Raw genomic sequence first — 20,707 nt, 5'->3', positions numbered from 1 at the left:
TGACATAGCACTGTTTTCCATAGAAAGTGTACACAAAATTGTGCATGTTTTGGAGTGACATGCCGTTACAACAGTGGGTGTGGCTTCATAACGGTATGTGCGGACGTTGCAAATTTGGTCTTAAAAGTTGCACGAGACATGAAAGAAAAAAGTAAAGAAGCATCATGATGATGTCTTCTCGCGTTGCAGAATCATTGTGAGAAACGTCGGGTGGAGGGGGCCTAATTAGGATTAAAAAATACTATATTTTGTCTTTCTTTATAACTGTCTGTTTATTTGGCTGGCTGGCTCTCCCTCTCTTTCTTTCTCCTTTCCCACTCCACATTAGTTCCACTTGGAACTCCCTTCACCATAGAATTTCCTTTTCCCTCACCTTTGCACCTTCAGTCTTTCCTCCTTTTCTCCCAATTTCCCCAACATTCCTTCAAAGTGCTCCAACCAGGAATATAATTGAAGGCCCATCAACATCTGGAGCACACCACAGAAAGCTTAAAAATCATCCTGATACCTTTATCCTCTTATTGAATACTGCAGCAGAAGTAAAGTTGAAATATGACTACAAGGTTCAATTTTTTTTTCTGCTGTAATTTCTCTTGTAAAAATAATAATGAACCATGTTTATGTAATGCATGTCACATAAAGTAAATTGATATCTTTATGCTCATTGAAGGAGGGAAAATTAGCAATATAGAAAAGTATAGCAAAGGAACTGTAATACATCACGAAAATTAACACCCCCAAAATGATCTAACACTCGACCTTAGGTTTTATATAAGACATCAATACTAGCATATTCCAAAAACTTGTATCACAGCTGACCTTTACGCTCACATCTGCATTGATACTTAGTAGCATACATGACTATCTTGGTATATTTTGACATTCTAGATAAGATTGTTAGTCTACACTCATAACAGGGTATGGAAATGTAAACGTAAGTGATAAACTACTTATAAACAAAATTATCCACTTCCACCAATAAAGAAAAAAAACCCCAGAGAGTATGAAATGGAGCATGAAGTAATTACCAGAAAATTTACGGAGCCCCATGTGTGAGTATGATAAGTCTCGCTCTTACAAACTGTACTACCCCATCAACAAAATTTATTTGACATAGTAGGCAATGCAGCATGGTTTCTTTAAATCACATGAATTTGTAGAAACACAATTCTACAATCTTTGTGGTAATCTTTTGCATGATCTTGAGGTACTTAGTATACCCGAGCCGTCCACGTCCATTGCATCTTGAAATTGAACTTGACGGCTTGACATTAAAGAAGACAAGCTGCCCGCAAACACCATAAAGGGTCTTCTGCATAGATAATTACCCTTGAACGTTGGAATCGAGATAAAGGAAGACCTCAAAGTATGTTTACTCAAGCTCACCCTTGACAAGGGGTGTTGACGGTACATTATAATAATAATAATAATACTAATGATATAGGATGACCACACAGCACTATCTCCTCTCTGATCATGGTCTGTTATGAGTATTTGGGAGTGGAGTTGAAGTATCATAAGTGTAATCTAAAACCAGAATAGAACTTGTTGCAGGAGACAGTAACAAGAAAGAAAATAGCAAAGGAAAAACAATGTAATGGAAAATTTTACCATACGCTGGTCTTTCTTTAAAAAAAACCAAAAAACAAAAACAAAAATAAAACAAAAACAAAAACAAACAGAGGGAATTGCATGCTGGTAATACTTCAGTCATCTTCAAAACATTTCTTAAAAACATTTCTTAAAAACAATTCTAACACTTTGGCAGTAGTAGCCCCCAAATTATGGTAAAATATAGTCTAACCGAGACAACTCACATTGGAATGGTATATCCTTCACTGAAATTGCTCAGAGCAAAAACTGCACTGCTTCTTGCAATTCTTTAATAATTTTCTTTAAAAGTGGAAAGTTTAGATGTGAGAGTTCACCACATAATCCAACAATAATACAGTGGAATGAAAGTTGTAAAAGGGATAAGCTGGAAGAGTCTCTATTATGGCAGCTATATGATCTCTCACATATTCCTGAGCCTAAACTCTGGACCTATGACCGACAGCTTGTAGATATAAAGTAAGAATCATCAGGAATGACCTTGGCACTCTCAACTAGATATTTGTACAGACATCTCCAATAGCAGATCACACCCACTTTATCTGGTTTTTGCGATGGCGTCACCCTCGTGAAATCCCCAAACCCTGCATCGAAATGAGCGGCGTCCTGGAACGAGTGAATTCAGAGGCGTTAAATTGAGTTAGTACAAATACAGGCTCTGTGTGTGACAGTGGAATGATTACTGTTATTGATACAAGTCTTCCGCAAGTCTCCGAAGGGCACAGAGCTCTTAATAATTTCTGATCTTTCTTCTGGGCAGAACACTGCGTCCATATGGCACTTAGCGAACGTCTGACGCAGCCTTGACCAATGGTGGTGAGGTATTCAATAAGCAGCTTCTGGCCTCTTGATCTGAAGACTGTACTTGACCGTTTTACTGGTGAACCTGAGAGAGACAAAAACAGAGACAGACCAGGCCAATTGTGAATGTGATGATCCTGCCAGTTGCTCGATGCATTGAAAACAAACATTGCTGCTCCTTCATCAATACAAAATCAAACATTTTAGGCTGCATTCCATTGAAATCACATTCTCAGATCAATATTGAGGTGATTTTACATTCTGATGGTCATATGATTTGGATCCCTTTTTACAAGAAACTTTGGTTCTTGAAAAGCATTGCCTTTTTCTTAATATCAGGGAGTATGATTGCAAGTGTATGACTATTGGCGATTTCAACATGGTCAACTCTACCAGAAAAAAATTGCTCCTCATAGAAAGAGTGATAAAATGATCACAATGGCTCATTTGAGCTTTTTGGCTCAGGTGAGCTAAAAATCAGACAAACTCGGTTTTTGAATGTCTCGTTCATCACTGTCCAGCTATAGGAACGGTAAAGGAAGGACATATTTCACATTCTCTCTCCTTTGTTGGGAACACCTGTTAACACAGGTCACCAGTACAATGAGAGGGTGCATAAAATGGTGTCCAATCAATGAAATCTCCCTTTGACAATAGCCCAGCCTGGGGAGAGGCACTGTCAAGTCTCAAGAGACATTGATTAGTGCAACACTGAAAAGACAGTCAATATCCTTTTCTTTCTGTAGTCCACAGAGGATTGCGTAACACCTGAAGTAGATCAGCAACACCATGCTTGCACCACATGGGTCATGTGACAGGTCACATGATCACCTGTATGCTATGAACTTTTGAACTCTCCATGAAATCTGCTACCATGGCTGATTCCTTCATGGCAAAACATACTTCATCTTGCACAACAAGGGTGAGTGAAAAACAATGCATTAAAATTAGTAAGCATTGTCTTTCATGTCTTTTATTTGTTGTTGTCATAGTTATCATGTTACCATTATTATTATTATTATTGTTGTTGTTGTCATTGTTGTTGTTATTATTATTATCATTATTATTATTATCATCATCATCATTATCATTATTGTCATTATTATCATCACTATCATCATCACTATTACTACTATTATAATTGTAATCATCATCATTATTTCAATCATTATTAATGTCCAGAGACTAGGAGCTGAGCTATTGAAGGGGAAATGGTTGTACTACGTCATGATAGCATGTATGCTGATGGCAAGTTGGTACGTGTACTCCTCCTTTTATAACTACTCATATGTCAGCTTGGATTGGAATAGCTTTGGCAACCCTGCACAGACTTTTGACAGGGAAGTTTTACTGTTCCCACAGGTCCATTTCCGTGTAGGGATCCCCGTCTCGAGTTTCTCCGTAGAGTGCGGAGAGGTTTACCGTCCATTGACCCTGCGAGGGCAGTATACAGTAGATCGTTGCACTCTCATCCACGCGTCAGGAGGACAGTCACTGTCAATGACCTCGCACTCTCCACGAAATATTGATTACTATCCCCTACTGCTGTAACATTGCCTTATACTGTCCTGGGGTCCGTCTTTCATGAAGTCATCACATAAGTCTTCACAAAAATCTCAGAATGGCCAATGTCACTCATATGTAGCAATGAGAGACTTTCAAAGAGAAGTAAAATCCATTTCATGAAGTCTCTCATAAGTGTGTCTCATGAGAGAAAAGTCTCTGAAAGAAAACTGTCGGTTTTAGAGGAAAAAGTTCTCCCTTTGTGCATTAGCTGGAATGTGATTTTAAAACTTGTTGAAATGAGAGCACTGAACAGTTCCCTTGCCTGACAAATTTAAATCAAAAATGTATTTACATTAGAAAAGCCCACATATGTCTTGCAATAGCTTCATGGTATGATGATGTTTAAGTGCCACAAGCAATGGGTAGTTATCTTTTCTAAATTTGATTTCTGACCCATCACAATGTTACCCTGATAAAGTCAGATATATTTTATCAAAGAAAACTGCAAAGTAAGGGGATATGGATGTAAAATATGAAATGTGATACTTGTTGATATTGATATCAGAAGTTTGATATCATGGGACCTGCGGCTGTACACGCTTGCTTTTACGCAGGCCCCATTATATTTCTCACATTATGACTATAGCTCAACTCTAATGTATACAGACCTTTGTGTTTATTCTGAGACAAACTGTTTGATATCACGGGACCTGCGGCTGTACACGCTTGCTTTTACGCAGGCCCCATTATATTTCTCACATTATGACCATAGCTCAACTCTAATGTATACAGACCTTTGTGTTTATTCTGAGACAAACTGTTGTACATTCCGGTGAAGTTTCATCTAATTTATGTCTTGTACAATTCTTGTATTGTATAATCATATTTTTTCTGTGCTATTTGTGAGAAATATGAAAATACATTGAAATTGAAATTGAAAATAATGCTTCTTGTCAGAATTTCAGAAATACAAAATGTTTTTAAATCCAAAATGTAAATGTATCAAAGAGTATGTGATTTTTTAAAGTTAAAAATCATGACACCTCCTGTCACTACTTCCAAAAACAAAAATATCTTGTGATTTTTGAAAGTTTGATATTTTGATACCTCTTTTCACAGTTTCCAAAAATAAGAATGTTCTGAAATTGATTTTTTTTGCAAGTTCTCAAGAAGCATGTCACTGTGGTGTTTTGAATTCCCTGACTAACTCTTGTACTGCATCTGATTTTCAAGGGCAATTTTCTCAAGACTGTGTTGATCTGCTTGCCAGCTACCATACTGTCTGTGTGGTAGGTTATTTTTCAAAGTAAGGTGGGGTAAAATTTGATACTTTTGGACAGCTTGGAGTCTGGAAAATCTGCATGTGCAAAATGAGGCAAAAAACATCCAGCAACTTTATCAGGGTTTTCTGGTGGAGAGTCACATTACATTGAATGCCATCATTCTGCACAAAAAAATAGCGCCGACTTGCATCAAATCATTTGGGTCTATTTGTCTCCATGGCAACCAAGCAGGGGACTCACCTGGAGAACTTGTTGTCAAAGATGAGGGTGTACACACCGGGTCTCCTAGCCAGGAGCTCCCCCTGGATGGCCTGCTGGTGTGAGTTACACCGACAGAGAGGAATCAGCTCCTCTGGAGGCCCTGCCGAGCTCAGCGACTCCTGGAACGTTGCAGAAAACCCGATGCTCTGATGCAGGAAATTGGAAAAGAGTCATATGAAAAGTTATGTGTTCCAGACTTAACCCAGTACTCTACACGGACTGGGTGGAAAGATTATACATGTTTAGTAAAGAGATTGGGCTAAATGACTGCATAGATACAGGGCTGCCAACTTTAACCCTTCAAAATCAGATCTTAGAAGTGATTTTGTAAATAGAAATCTAATCCTCCAGTTAAGAAAATTTTACAATGGGACAACAGAAGAAAAGTAAACTACATGACCACAGTCCAGTATGACAGTGTCGTTTTCATGAGTGGATTGATGCAGCGTTGGAATGAAAGCTTTCAGACGTGAAAGACAATCAGGAGACCCTCGTCACTGAGCACTGATCCAACGAAAGCCAGAAGAGGCTTTTCTCAATTAAGAGATGTTATATGGTTACTTTACATCAGACTTATTGGGAGACCCTCTCTGTTCTATACTTGCACTTGTAAACTTGCAAAGCTTTTTCAAGAATTCAATTACTCCTAAATAACAAGCATTAATGCGAGCTAAACAACCACAAAGGGTGTGACAACATGACAGTCCATATCCCTGATTTAGAATGTTAGCATCAGAGTATGCTCACAATAAGCACTCAGAAACAACCACCCCTTCCTCCCCCCCCCCCCCCTGCACACATGCTATGTTATTACAGTGCTAAAAGTATCTCCAACCCCCTACTGACCAAACACACACACATACACACATACAAAAGAGCAAAGGAAATGGGAAACCCCCCCCCCCCTCAAAAAAACCCCCCAAAAACAAAAACCAAACAAACAAACAAACAAACAAAACAAAACCAAAAAAACAAACCCAAAAATGATGAACATATAAAACATATAGCATAAAATATATAAAAATAGAATTTGCAAGCTGGCAACAGTTGATGTGAGAGATGTGAATACTATACACCAGAAACATTCATGGCATGACACTTTCTCGAATTCGAAAACATGAAAACATTAAGGGCATACTACATGTACTGGATGGTGTAGAGAAAAGCCTTCATGTGCAATTTACTTTCACAAATCATGGCTCCTTGCAAAATTCACGAGTTTCATGCACGCGAAGATTTGTGGTTCTACAGTAACCAGTCACATGACACAAGATGCAATGAAATCTCACCTTGGGAGATGACACAAATTCCCAACAGAGCATGAGTCCCACTTCATTGATGGCCACGGTCAAGGCGTGCTTCATATAGGCCGCCACGACCACCTCCGCCCCCGACACGCCTTCCCCTTCCAACTCCTCTGTGGTTAACAGGTGGATGTCTCCATTCATTCTGGTAGGCAAGGAAAGGATATTGCATTGGAAAGTTCCTACTAGCGTAATATCTTTACAAACACACTAGTATGTACTATAAATGGGGAAATATTCAGGTGATTAATTTGTCACTGGGTGGCTGGTTTGATGAAATTTGCCCCTTATGAATTCTGCAGAATCAAAATGTAAAAAGAGTATTATAAATAGCAAGCAAACAAATTTCTGTGCTTTCCTTTTCATGAAGCCATCTTGTCTGATGGAAAATGAAAACAAACAGCACTGTGATAAAGAATGAAACTGCACAATCTTTAGCATTCTATTCACGCACTGTGCAGAAATACCACTATGGGTACAGAATGGGTCCACACCACTTCATAATACCCATGGTGCATATTAGTATTACAATAAAATTAGGAGGGGGGGGGGGGAGGTTGCCTTGATGCAAGCCACGCAGTCTGATGATAATGACCATCTAACACCCTGCTGCCCTGTTAAACTTCCTGTCCATCATTGCTGTCACTCACCGGCTCTCTTCTTCAGTATTCCCAGCATCTTGCCTGGCCTGCGTCACCTCGTCCTCACTGATGATGTCGAAGTCGGGCTCAGAGGCCGTGTTCTCTGACGTCGGAACGGGCGATGGCGTGTGCAGCTTCCTCGAGGTGCCTTCACTGTGGAAAGGATTCATTCTGAGAATAGTCAAAACAGTGCTGACAACAATGATGATAATGACAAAATTCGGCCCATTTTGCAACACCACTGTAAGAACACTACCATTGGACATGCATCAGTTCATCAATTGCTTGAAACATACAAGAAAATAAGCCACTGAATGTGCAATCAATTTTGCAAATATTTTTTTTTTTCACCAATTTGGAATTTCACAAAAATTTGCAAGTGGTTAAATCAGCAATGAAGAACCTTAGTGATGCGATAAGACTAACTAACAGCCTTAAAGTTTTCTTAGGGTAAGTTTGCAGTTTCTATCTTGGAGATGATACATACAGCAGTTACACGTATGTGATGAGATGCAATATTTAGAGAGTGTCATTATTCTTTTTTTTTTGCTAGTTGTGACACTGTATACCCTGTGCCAGTATTTCAATCTGTAGTCCCAACTGACCTTTGGCCTTTGGAAGCATCGGTCTCCTGAGTTGTTTGAGAAGCATGGTAGTCCAGCTCCTCCACTCCGACGGGCTCGCTGCACACACTGTCCGTCATGATGTCCGAGGTGGCCTCGTCGCTGACCATCCCGCTGGACCCCAAGGCCCCGTTGCCCTCTTCGCCTGGCAACGGGCTCCTGCCTTCCAGGTCGTCTCCACTGGAGTTGTGGGATACCACGGAGGTGTTGACGCTGGGCGCCTCCAAGGAATGCTGGTGGACCACGTAACACTTCTCGCACACTCGACTCTTCTTTCTGCAAGAGAGGCGACACGGCAGTTCCATTTCCATGAGTATTAATTATGCCTAGTGTGGCACATAAAATGTATTCTCTGTAAAAAACAGTATGAAATATATATGGACTACAAAAAGCATACAATATTTTTTCTCTAGGAGGAATCAGAAACCATCTGATTAACAGCAGATAGATGGCTCTAATCTTTTAAATGCTAATTTTAGCAATCACTGATTTGTGTGAACTACATGATCCACATCAGCATACTGATTATGATTAAATAATCACTAGTGCATTATGGTAATAATCTGCATTTTCATTTCCAAAATTACTATGTTATAACAATCCTTATTGTTATTGTTTTAGTTCTTTTTGCTATAAACATTGAAATTGCTGTTATTACTGACCTTATTTTAATTATATTTGTCATCATCGTCACATAACTGATAGTAGCAATTCTACTTCTTCTACTACTTCCACAATAACTTTATTATTATACTACCATGATCATTTGTATTCAAGTAGTCAGTAGTGGTGGCACGACTAGTGTATGTATTGCGGTAGTGACATTGAAAGTAGTAGCAGTAGCAGGGTTAGCACCCTCCTCTTTGCAAGGAGGTGGAGTGGGATCTTTAATGTGCATGAGTCATGATTCACGCACACATGGGTCCTCTATTTAATGTCCTATCTGAGGGACAGAGTGTTTTTGCCTCTTACTTGGTGGGGACAGCATAGTTACACACAACATTGCTCAGCTATTCTAAATGGGAATCGAACCCCAGCCATATGATTACGAGGAAGACATGCGAGCTACGGACCCAGCCACATCAGCGCCCTACTTACTTGCTGTGTGAGGTGAGGACGAAGAAGTTGGTGCACTTGGAGCAGAAGATCTTCCCACACAGTCGGCAGTGGTGCTTCCTGACAGTCAGACTGAACTCGCATTCACACAGCATGCAGAGGGTCACCTTCAGAGGGAAAGACAACCAATAGCAACTTCTTTGATACAAAATATGCATTAAAGGTAAAACATGACTGTAGAGACTGTCAATTTTTGCTCTGAAATGGAGACATGTACATATGAAATGTGTGAAATCGCATATTGATAACACAATTCTAGTTGGTAATGAAAATGTGAAATATTACTCAAAAATGTATGCCCAAAGAATTGCAATCTTAAATCATTCCCAATCATGGTAGCTATGTGATGCTTTATAATCGATAACATCAATTACAATATATCAGGCCATAGCAGAATCCATCGAGCGAGAATGAATCATATTCGAAACTAGTTACCTGCATTCAATACTGCGATTCAATACTGCGGCAAGGGCCAGTTTTGATCATCACATACTAGTAGCATTCTACCTACTGGCTACTGGATGGAGAGGTTGCTTCAGGAAAAAAAGTCGGGTACACTTTTATAATTTTACACTTTTGACCTCAAAATGCTCCAGAACAACTTTATTTCAGTGGCAGGATTATCAACAGCTTCGAAACTGCTAAATTTGTATCTGATCCTTAAATTGGTCACACATTCAAGAAGACTAAGTCAATTTGCCTGATTGGATGATTTTTTTTTTTCTGATTTCCTGCAAATTTAAAACATTCAACCGAATCAATCAAATCTTTCTTCATTAAAGGAAATTTAGTCAAACACAAGGTTGCCAATCTCATGAAGATAAGAATTTAATATCTGCAGCATAATTAACCCAAGGATGTGATTGGTTGCCGAAGACTAAATGTCACCAGTCAGAAAGTGCCCAATCTCTGTGGACCAAAATTTTGAACTCACAAACAAAATTAATACTGGTACTCTGCAACCTGCTTCGTGGCCACTGGAGTTTTCTTACCTGTTTGTCATCCATCCAGCGCTCGGATGCCTTCATCTTGCGATGGTACTCCAACTTCTCCGTCCTCTGCCAGTAAGTATCTTTCTCTCTAGTAGAAGTAAACATCCAAAATGACAACGTGCTTTTACATATTAAGCATATTACACTCCCATATCTGCACAGTGTTAATGCTCATTCATATCAAGGTTTATTGCAACTATTGAAAACTTGCCCTTCATTGACATTATGTTAATACTGTAAAACGAGGAATGTTCGCATGCATTTTTATTTCGCGAATTTCGCGAGCGCCAAGATTCGCAAAATTAAAATGCACGCGAAATTTCTTGTCTACACTATATGCATTGAACGCCAGTGGCAATACGCGAAAATTTCATGCCACCAAAAAGGCCATCGTCTCCAATTCGCGAAAATTTCATGTCGCGAATATATCATGTTTTACAGTAAACACCAATTACCGGTGTTCAATATTTCAAAGAAACGGCTGTGATAAAAATCATGCTCATAATTTCTACCATGGCTATTACTTCACAACACAGGATAATTGGTGTTCACTTACATAGATGAAGGGCATTTGTCGATCAGTTGCAATAAAAACAATTTGATGCAAGAATGGCTAACTGGGTCAAGGTTTGTTGTGGAGCATGAGTAAGCTCATCAATTATTCAATAGGGCACACATCGCCACTCTTCACAGTACAAAGATGTTGACATGAGACAGACAGAATCAGCACTGTCCAAAATGTGATCGAAAGAGAAGAGTTAGGGCGCGTTTACACCGAGAATGGTAACGACAATGGTCTGGGTTTTTTTTAGCTATGGTGCGCCAAAAGGAAGCATGTCTGGTTCTGTTAAAAAAAAAAAAATAGTAATTTGGCACAAAATCACCCAAAATGTTATTCTTATGTCAAAATCAAGGGCAAGAAAATCACCAGTTGAAGATTAATTTTGCAACAAAATTATTAGCGGGGAAGTGATATTGTAACAGAACCAGACATGGTTCCTTTTGGCACACCATAGCAAAAAACCAGACCATTGCCATTACTGTGTTTGGTGTAAATGGGCCTTTAGGCTTTAATATTATCAAAACTGTGATCATTATATAAACATGACACTGTGACACACACAAATACTGACAGCACATCTTAACTTGGCATGGCATTACAATCATGCATCTATGAACATGGCACATTATGTGCAAGACTGATTGTGTTGTTATTACTCACTGTGTGCATCAATGTAAACAGGATATGCATGGAAACCAAAACTATTTGCCAATTAATGCCTCGAACAAGGAGGTCAACATTTATGAGAGTTCATTTGTGTGATGGTACAGACAGAACTCTTTCCTCATTTCAATGCAAAAGCTACCTAATTAACCCTGAAGTCAGGTAGATTTGAATGTCTTTGGTTAAGTGTATATTCTACATTGGTCTACATCTCATATTTTACACTGGTCTAATATACGAATAATTTATGAGTTGTGAGTGCATAGGGCACGAATATCGCACGAGGCGCGAGATAAGCCACTGGTCTATTCAACAAGGCGCGTAGCGCCGCGTTGAATAGACCAGTGGCGAATCTCGCGCCGAGTGCGGTATTACGTGCCCCAATGCACGAACAAAATCATAAATTATTCGTTTTATACAACACCTTGTCCACAATCACAGTACTAAATTAGTGACCGCTAACTCAGGAAGGCCCAAAAATAAATGTAACAATTAGGCCGAGAATTGTAAACCACCCTGTGTACTGCTTTCAAACACTCGTCATGATTCGACCACACAGTCACAGGAATCACAAACTCTGCAGGGTCTGTACCCATTCTACGCTAACGTTAGATCGAGTTAGGCCTGACTGTTAAGCCGATCTGAGATGTCGGTAGATCTAGTAGTAGGTCAAGACTTTTTCTATTTCCGAAAATGATTTTGTATAAAAACACAGAAAAATAATCAAATTACGGTTTCTCAACTTGAAATGAAGTCTTGATTTTGGGATCACTGTGGTCCACGTAGCAGATCAGAGTCAAAACTAAAAACACAGCAGTAGGTAGGCCGCAAACGTGAACATGCAACGAGGTAAAGTAGCTGCGCGTACACGTTAACGTTGCAGTACTCCGCCGCGACTGGTCTGTTTACCGGCAGCGCATCGCAGCGCAGCCGGCCAGCACGTACAATGTAGTTTGCTGGCGCTTTGCTGCTGTGAGCCACAGAACTCTGTGAGCGGCCATGCATTAGTAGCCCCCCACGAAGCCATGCTATAGTACCTTCGAGCCGTGCAATAGGCCCATGCCAGGGGCCTATTGTATGGCTGTCACTCTCAATGAGTTTGGTAGGTATTTTCTATTGAATGTCATGTGACATGTTCTTGGCCAATCACAATTCGACATCATTCTGAGGTGTTGTATAAATCCTTTATATTGCACTGGTCTACATGTGTACATCTCTTTAATTTACACAGGGCTGTATCTCTTATTCTACACTGGGCTAAATTTCTTTTCTTGCACTGATCTTACATCTCTTTGAATATCAAACACTGGTCTATAGCTTTTCTTTTACACTGGTCTACAGTTCTTACTTTACACCTTTGGGGAAACGAGTGGCAAGTGTTTCTAGTGTGAAAATGAATCAGACCTATCCAACAACACCTTAGTCAGACATCATACGACCAAGAAGAGTGACACAGTGTCACATGACAGGCCTTCAGTTCAAGTTTAGTCTTGCCAAGGCATGCCAAACGAGGCAATCTGAGACTTTCCCTTTTAGTTCCAAACAACTGATTGAAGTGAAAGTATGCATGTGAAACTTTGAAATTCAATAACTGTCTTGTTTAGGGCCCGGCTTCAGCGAAAACCTCACCCATTCTATTTGTTTCATTCTATTCTGTTCATTACAGCCAATTTAGGGGGGAATTATACTTTAAGCTTTGTCTGCTTCTATATAAGCATATGATATGTGATGCCACGATCTTAAGTACACCCACTTAAGTCAGCTCATCACTTCATGGAAACCACATTTCATTTGTTTGGTGCTGCGTCTGAATGTTACACATTATACAAATAGTGAATGGTCATGAGTGCAATGGTACCAAGATTTCACCAAATGCAAAATCTTGTCCAATCTCATGAGTAAAGATCACAACCTATTTCTTTTCATAAAACATCTCATATATCAACGGATGTGGTCTACACTGATTCTTGAATACCGGTACAACACAGAAATGGCAACCATTTTCCATGAAAGACAAATGGTTGTACATTGTATTGTGGCATGGTGATAGTCACAAACGAAAGTGATTGGTTGAAGTTGATGACAGTACAGTAAGTGAGTGAGTGTGCGGGCAAAAATATGTATGTTGTGACATCACAGGCGTGCAATGGCGCAAAAACTACAGGTTGATCATGAGCCCAACACTGTAGTACAGTCAGGTAAATGGGTGACATCAGTGTATAATATTCAAAATTGGTAGACAAAAACTGCACGCTCAACAGCGACAGTGACCAATGGCATTTCTTCCTGCATGTCACATGAATGAGCAATCGACCAACCAGATAGCTAGAATCTTTTTAGGATCTTTTTAAAGCATATATGATATTCTTAGGGCTCCATATGGTACAGTGAGAAATCCTCCTTCATTTGATCCCTTTGTCATTCATATGTGACAGTTTGTTCTGGTTGCAGAGTTTTAATTAGCATCTCAATCGCTAGATCTGTACTGGGTCTTAAAATGGCAACACATCTCTGTAATGCTATGTTCCTGTTTCTCTCTGAAATTTTGGCACCATCTTTTGGCACTCCTTTTTGATTTTGTGCTAATTAAATGAATCTAAATGAACTTAAAATAATGAATGAATGACCAGTTCAATCTAACCTTTCTTCAATATAAGATATGTGATGATATTCAAAAGAACCAGCTCAATAATGGCATGATGATAATTTCTGCAGCAAGTTTTCTCCAGGCCTTTACAGGTTAACCCTTTGCTTGCCAACGCACAACAGACAGAAATAGCTAGTTTTGTGTGGGTGTGTGTGTGTGTATTCTATATTGGCACTGGTCAAGTCCTCTGGTCTTGACCATAATGTATGAAAGACGAAGCCACTCAAGTGTAACCATTGGACGGCCACACATGACCGATATGATTCAAAACGGATCAGGGGAATAACATAGTGCCTATTCATTGCAGGGTTAGTCTCTATGTTGACCTCTGTGCCAAGAGTACAATCCAGTCACTATTAAGGTGTCAGTTACTGTAAAAGCTATCATTTTCATGAGGGTTTAATATCTGCAAACTTAATGAATCAATCTCGCGAAAATGTCTGTGACCTCCTCATTCGCAAAAATAATTGTACGCAAAAATTACAGCTTTTATGGCTTCCACACAACATTCCATCCTCTAAGCACTTCAAAGCTGCCTTTTTGTTGCACTTGAACGGGACGCTGCTGCTTTCACAGAAATTTTGTTTGTTCTGGCTAACAACAAAGAGTCAGAATTTCCACCATGCTCTTGATACAAACATTCTGCCTTTGTGACTTTTGTGAGAGATGTACAAGCTGTTATGCTTCCATGCATCTTCCAAAAAATTAAGAGATTTCTTTGTACATCTCCACAGGAATGTTAGCACTATGTTATATGAAATGCCGTATGTAACACTATTCAATGGTTTGCTTCCGTGGAATTAAAAACATGTGAAATTCATCTTCTTCAGCTGAGCGTGAAAAATTAACAGCATTCCTGAAAAATTTCCATTTCCAGAGTGCCCCTAGCAACCTCGTTTTAATAGGATTTTGCTGTACTATGGCAACAGGACTCGATGTAACTGATTATGATTTAAAATCTCTATATGAAATGGGCACCCAGGACAGAACCACACTCACTTGATGACCTTGATGAGTTGTTTCTTCAGCTGCTCATTGTCGTCTAGTGCTTGGGCCAGTTCTTCCTCCAGTGACGCCATCTTGCTACCATTCTCGGTACGCAGGACTGTCACCTCGGCCTGAGTGACATGATGGGGACGGGGAAAGACAGCGTGAATGAGTGAGGCCAGCTGAGAAAACATGCATCACTTGATCCTCTAGAATATTGCTCTCAAGAGGGCATCAGAGAATTAGTCCAAATTCACAAATTTAGTTTAAATTTTGTGCATGGATTATGCAAATTTCGTCTGCGTAAATGTGCATCAGATAATTGGACATTGCATAATAAATGTGTATTGGCACGCACATGTTAACCCGTTGAGGATGAGTCCTGAATATACTCGGGCATGTGTCTATGGGAAATGTGTGCTGTAGCAAAATCAGTCCGTCCTCAACAGGTTAAAGCATGCCTCAGTATTTTGCGTTTGTTTATTACGCACATTGTATGTATTAAATGCAAACAACAGAATTGATAATATAAACTACCTTTCTGAATCCGGGCCAAAGAGTCATAACGGCCAATGAGAGATTCCAAATGGATTCTGTGTTAGATGATTTTTGTTACTAGGCAGGTAAAATTCTATGTTAACATTTGTTTGGTTTTGCTTATTAACTGTACATGTATCTTATCCCCCATTACATGTTCGAACAGTTAAAACAATTGCAGTGCATAATCATTGCAATCAGAAAGTTCAGAAACCAGGCCAAAATATATTAACTGTGGGCATTAAATTATTGCTATCATGGTAACTGCAATTCATTGGTTGAGAAAGATAAGGGCTTTGAGGTGCCACTAATGCCATAGGGTTAGCTGCACATAATGCCCTTTTCTTTCTCAACCAACAAATTGTTGTGGAAGCAATGTTAAAAAGTGTTTTTGATGAATGGGCTCTTCATATGCCACTCTATGTTTCTCTAAGGATATTCTTTATAGGATTTTGTCATCTGTGTGAGTTGGATGGGCCAGAAACTCACCTGCAAGTCTGTCCTTGCTCTTTTCTCATCCTCGAGACATCTTGACAACTTCAGAAATAAAAGAAAAGTAATAGAAACACATATAAAATTGATACATATGAGAATATCAACTTTTGAAGATAATGACATAAACCACATTCAAAAATAGCACTAGCAAAACCAAAAAACAAAACAAATCAAATCAAAATAAACAAAAGTCAAAAGAAAACAAAATGAAAATAATCAACTTGAAACTATGCTTGCAGTGCTTCCCCAATTTTTATTTTTGTTTTTTGTACTCCTTTTTTGGGAGTCCTTTTTTGCTTGCATTTTTTTGTTTCATTGGGCTCTTTTTGTGTGTGTGTGTGGGGGGGGGGGGGGGGGGAGGAAGGGATGTCTACACACTGTCTGTGTGTATTTAAAGTAATACACACAAAGTGGCCAACATATGGACCGAACAATCACGAAGATTGCTATGGGAACCACAGCATACTGTGGGTCTACCTTTAGAATAGGCTATTTACAGGGGTCAAAGGGCATAACACTTCAGATGCTGCACGTCCAATAACTCAACCTCTGATTTCAAGTTTCTGATTTCAAACTTGAGTAATATATTTTGAACTGATAAATGTGCAACATCCAACATTCATGATCATGGGTGCACCAATATGCAATAAGGACAAGTATCTCCATCATCTGACTTTATCAAAATAATCAGGGAAAGTGTCAGTTTAGGTTAGGAGGATTGGGACATGTATGCATTTTGGGGGAGTTTCTTGGCTAATATGCCATAGTTGGTATGCACATTATTATAACCAGCATGGAGTCGGTGTTGACATGTATAATATGCTAATAAACAATGCATAATCCGTACCTGGTATGTACACCATATCACAGACCCTCCCTATCAATGTTTGCTGAACAATCAGTGCGAGTTCACTTTCTGGTCATTACAGCCTTAAGTGCGACTATATGGAATCTACTGATGAAACTAGGCATCTCAAAGTCCACCCACAGAGTACATATACAGAATGTCCTTACCCCCCCCCCCCCAAAAAAAAAAAACAAAAAAAAACTAAAAATTACAATAGGACTTTAGCATTGATACTGTACGAGCTGAAATTTTTGCAGTGGTTTTCTTTTCGCGAATTTCACGAATCGCCTTTGAACCGCGAAAATAACAACACGCATAAATAACAACACGCAAATAAGTAAGTTCAGTTAGACCCTCGCAACCGCAAAATTAACAACACGCGAAAATGTCCTCCAAGTAGCAATTCGCGAAAATATCTGTATGCGTAAATTTCAGCTCGTACAGCAACTTCTAATATGATTAAACTGTCTGAATGCTACTTCAGGGTCTTAAAATATAACATCTAAGCTATATTTTGCAGAAAACCCAATTCAATTTGGTTACGTGGTCACAGAGAAATGTGGATCGTTGTAAAGCATGTCATGGGTATGATTCTTTCAAGTTTAGCACTTGGATGCTCTTGGAACTGCATATTAATGTGGAAAAAATAAACAAAACTTGGAGGGAAGGGGTTCCTGACATGCTATACAAAAATACCCATTTCTTTTTGACCACTGAAGCAAATCAGATGGGGTTTTCTGTAGGATGTAGGTAATAAGTTTCATACCCTGAAATTGTATTTGGAATGATTCACCATTTTTAAAGTTATCATTATGGAGGGTCCTGTTGTAATTACTATAATTTTTTTTTTTTTTTTTTTTTTTGGGGGGGACACATATGGTATATATGCTCATCTATGCATTTGTTGAAACTGTCAGTAAGATGAAACTGTCAGTAAGACTTAATGCAATGACAGTGTCTTCATATTAGTAGCCATTTCCACATAAATCTAGAATGTGTGAAAAAATCTCTCATCTCCCTTTCCAACCACCACTGCCACACACACAAAAATACCCACAAAAACTATTACATAGAAGAGTAAACTACTTGAACTGGGAGGCTACTGTCCCAAAGAATATGTATGCATTTTCATTGTCCAATGGTAGAGTCAAGTTGTACAATTATAACTGGCTGTCAGATTTAATGTGAATGGAGTATAGGGTAAATACTGCAGGAAATAATATAATACGGACTGGCCTTGAGGGGGATACAACATTTATTGCCTGAACTAGAATTCGACGAGGGCAATACAATTCTTGTGAGGGCAATTAATGCTGTATCCCCCGAAAGCAGACAGTCCATATCATTATCATTACCCATTTCAGGCATCTTGAGCGCCAAATGAATCATTACAATGTATTTTTTTACAACTTCCCAATGAATTCACGGTAACAATTTTCCACTCGGTGCCACGGCGAGCTCGAGCTGGCTCTACACCACACTGCGCGCTACATCCCTATACACAGCTCAGGAACGCGGCACGCCCGTATAACCACCAGTATAACAGCCAACTCACACAGGCTCAGGGATCGTCCCCTATTTTTACGTGTTAAACTGCGGGAATTTGCCCTCAATCGCGAAACTTGGGTATGCGGCGCGCGTAGAAGCAGCAAGGCTCACACAGTAACAGCGATCGTCCTTTAGTTTTACGCGTTAACCTATGGGAATTTGCCCATTGTCGCAAAACTACTTCGTGAGAAACTGTCATCAACAGCAAATTTTCATCACCGGGAGCTCAAGTGCCTGGATGCTATATTCCCCACGTATTTAACACGCATATCCCATAGGCGTTTGCCAAAGCGGGGAATATGGAAAATTTGCTCCTCTTCTCTCTGCTGGCATGTAATCTCGCGCGTAGTACGAGGGAAATACAATTTTGTAAAACCACAGCTCAGATGCCTGATACGGGTAATAATAGTTACTAGTATGGTGTGTTTTTGCTTTTTCTTTTTGTTTAGTGTCCTGGGGAAAAAGGGAAATAATTCTTTTAGGTTCTATTGTCACAGTGGACAGGGAGTACAATCCTTGACTTGGTGCCCCTAAGAGTAAACTGTCCATGATATAATCAAGTTAAGTGAATGGAGGTCAAGATATCTACACTCTGTTGCATTAAATGTAAAAGTTGAGTGCGAGATATGTAACAAAAAATACAAGATCACCTGTCAGTCATCCAGGCAGAATAGAGCAAAAACAGGTAGGCTTGAATTTCATACAGCGGCATATTGCTGACTGCCAATTCATCACAATTGGTGGTGTGGACCAGAGGTCAACAATAGGCGCGGTCAGACTGGCAAAAGATCGCGGAGTTTAAAGGGGATGGCTAGTAACCGATTAGTGGGAATCAGTGGGAATGCTGAGGGATGATTGTTCCAATCCTTGTGGTATTCATTTAAGAGTACACTACATATACTACTGTTGTGTGAAAATTATTTGCTTCAGAACGGTCTTATATTCAAGTAATGTGCAGATTAATGCCCCGTCACTGACCAGGGACGCTAACCTGGAAACATTAAACTGCACATTACTTGAATATGAGACCATTCTGAAGCAAATGATTTTCACACAACAATAGATATATAATGTACTCTTAAATGAATCCCACAAGGATTGGAACAATCATCCTCCAGCATTCCCACTGATTCCCACTGATCGATTACTAGCCATCCCCTTTAAGATCGCGAAGTTTGGGCCATTCGTATGCGCGCAAGAAAGAGTGCGCCGTCCGATGGCTAGTGATTGTGATGTAACAATGCACATCTGTACATGACAATGGCCTCGCGCTTCGGAGACACCGCCCGCAAACAGATCGAGAAGTTTCGCGGGAAGTTTGCGGTCACACTGGCAAAACTTCGAGATCTTAAAGATCGTAATCTTAAACTTTGCGATGTTTTGCCAGTCTGACCGCGCCTAATAAGAGAGTTTTCATGCCCAGGAGGGAGGAAGTGAAGAACCCAGGAAACTAATACCAATGTTACAGCCAACACTAAACATGAACAGCTCGTTTAAATGCAACCAAAGACTACCTGAAGATGGCTGTTAACATCTGAGAGTCATTCATCCGCCTGGCATGGCATTATAAGCGTGCCTTTAATGGATGCACTTAAAATCTGTGTGCATTTTTGTAGCAGTGCGTGTGATGGTGTGCTTCAGCAAGGGAGTGATGCTCTCAAATATTGCTATTTTATAATTCTGCTATAGAGAATGGGAGATGTTACCCGAAGGTATTCTTAAAATTAAAATAAAAGAATTGTGCATGTCTGTATGGCTATTATATATGGATGCTCCAAAACATTTCATATTTTTGCATAATTGTGATATTTCTTTATATTCTACAAATTTGTGATTTTTTTTTCGTAGCATTACTCTCATTACACCTCCTTCCCTATTTTAAATGGAATTAGGACAAATAAATAGCATAAATTCTCAAAGTTTGGGGAAGAACTGGCATTAATATCGCAAATGTTTGCTTGCAATCAAAGAGAACACAGCAAGTCATGTATACAAAGGCATTACTTAGTCAAAAAAAAAATCTTGATCACAAAACGAAAATGACAATCTCATTTTGACATGAACATTTTTCATGGCCATATAATAATAGGGTTGCAATTTATGTGTTTGACTACCAACAAACCATGGTGGTATATAATTCTAACATTTTGTTTTCCCATCATGCACATAAACTCTGTTTTTTTTTTTTTTTTTTTTTTTTTTTTTTTTTGGATGCCATATCCTTTTATCACACCATACCTTATTCATTGCTAGCATTTCATAAAAAAAGGTAGAATGCAAAAC

At 39.3% G+C, this 20,707-nt stretch overlaps 1 protein-coding gene across 1 annotated transcript in view; it reads right to left on the bottom strand.

Moving 5' to 3' along the window:
• Positions 1 to 1,783: 1,783 nt before the first annotated feature.
• The window catches only part of LOC139730582 (uncharacterized), a 51,197-nt gene continuing 32,273 nt past the window's right edge, over positions 1,784 to 20,707 (bottom strand). Inside the window, exons 13-21 of the mRNA XM_071641436.1 lie at positions 16,024 to 16,071; positions 15,010 to 15,128; positions 10,139 to 10,226; positions 9,129 to 9,253; positions 8,013 to 8,306; positions 7,417 to 7,560; positions 6,752 to 6,911; positions 5,442 to 5,608; positions 1,784 to 2,497 (exon numbers count right to left, since the gene is read on the bottom strand). Of these exons, the coding sequence (XP_071497537.1) occupies positions 2,437 to 2,497; positions 5,442 to 5,608; positions 6,752 to 6,911; positions 7,417 to 7,560; positions 8,013 to 8,306; positions 9,129 to 9,253; positions 10,139 to 10,226; positions 15,010 to 15,128; positions 16,024 to 16,071 (1,206 nt within the window). The 3' untranslated portion in view covers positions 1,784 to 2,436. The remainder of the gene's footprint in view (positions 2,498 to 5,441; positions 5,609 to 6,751; positions 6,912 to 7,416; positions 7,561 to 8,012; positions 8,307 to 9,128; positions 9,254 to 10,138; positions 10,227 to 15,009; positions 15,129 to 16,023; positions 16,072 to 20,707) is intronic.

This window comes from Diadema antillarum, unplaced genomic scaffold, assembly GCF_040938485.1.
Source record: "Diadema antillarum isolate AM-2024a unplaced genomic scaffold, OU_Dant_1.0 seq00000321_RagTag, whole genome shotgun sequence".
In the NCBI taxonomy this organism is placed as follows: domain Eukaryota; kingdom Metazoa; phylum Echinodermata; class Echinoidea; order Diadematoida; family Diadematidae; genus Diadema; species Diadema antillarum.
This window is presented reverse-complemented; position numbering and strand designations above follow the sequence as displayed.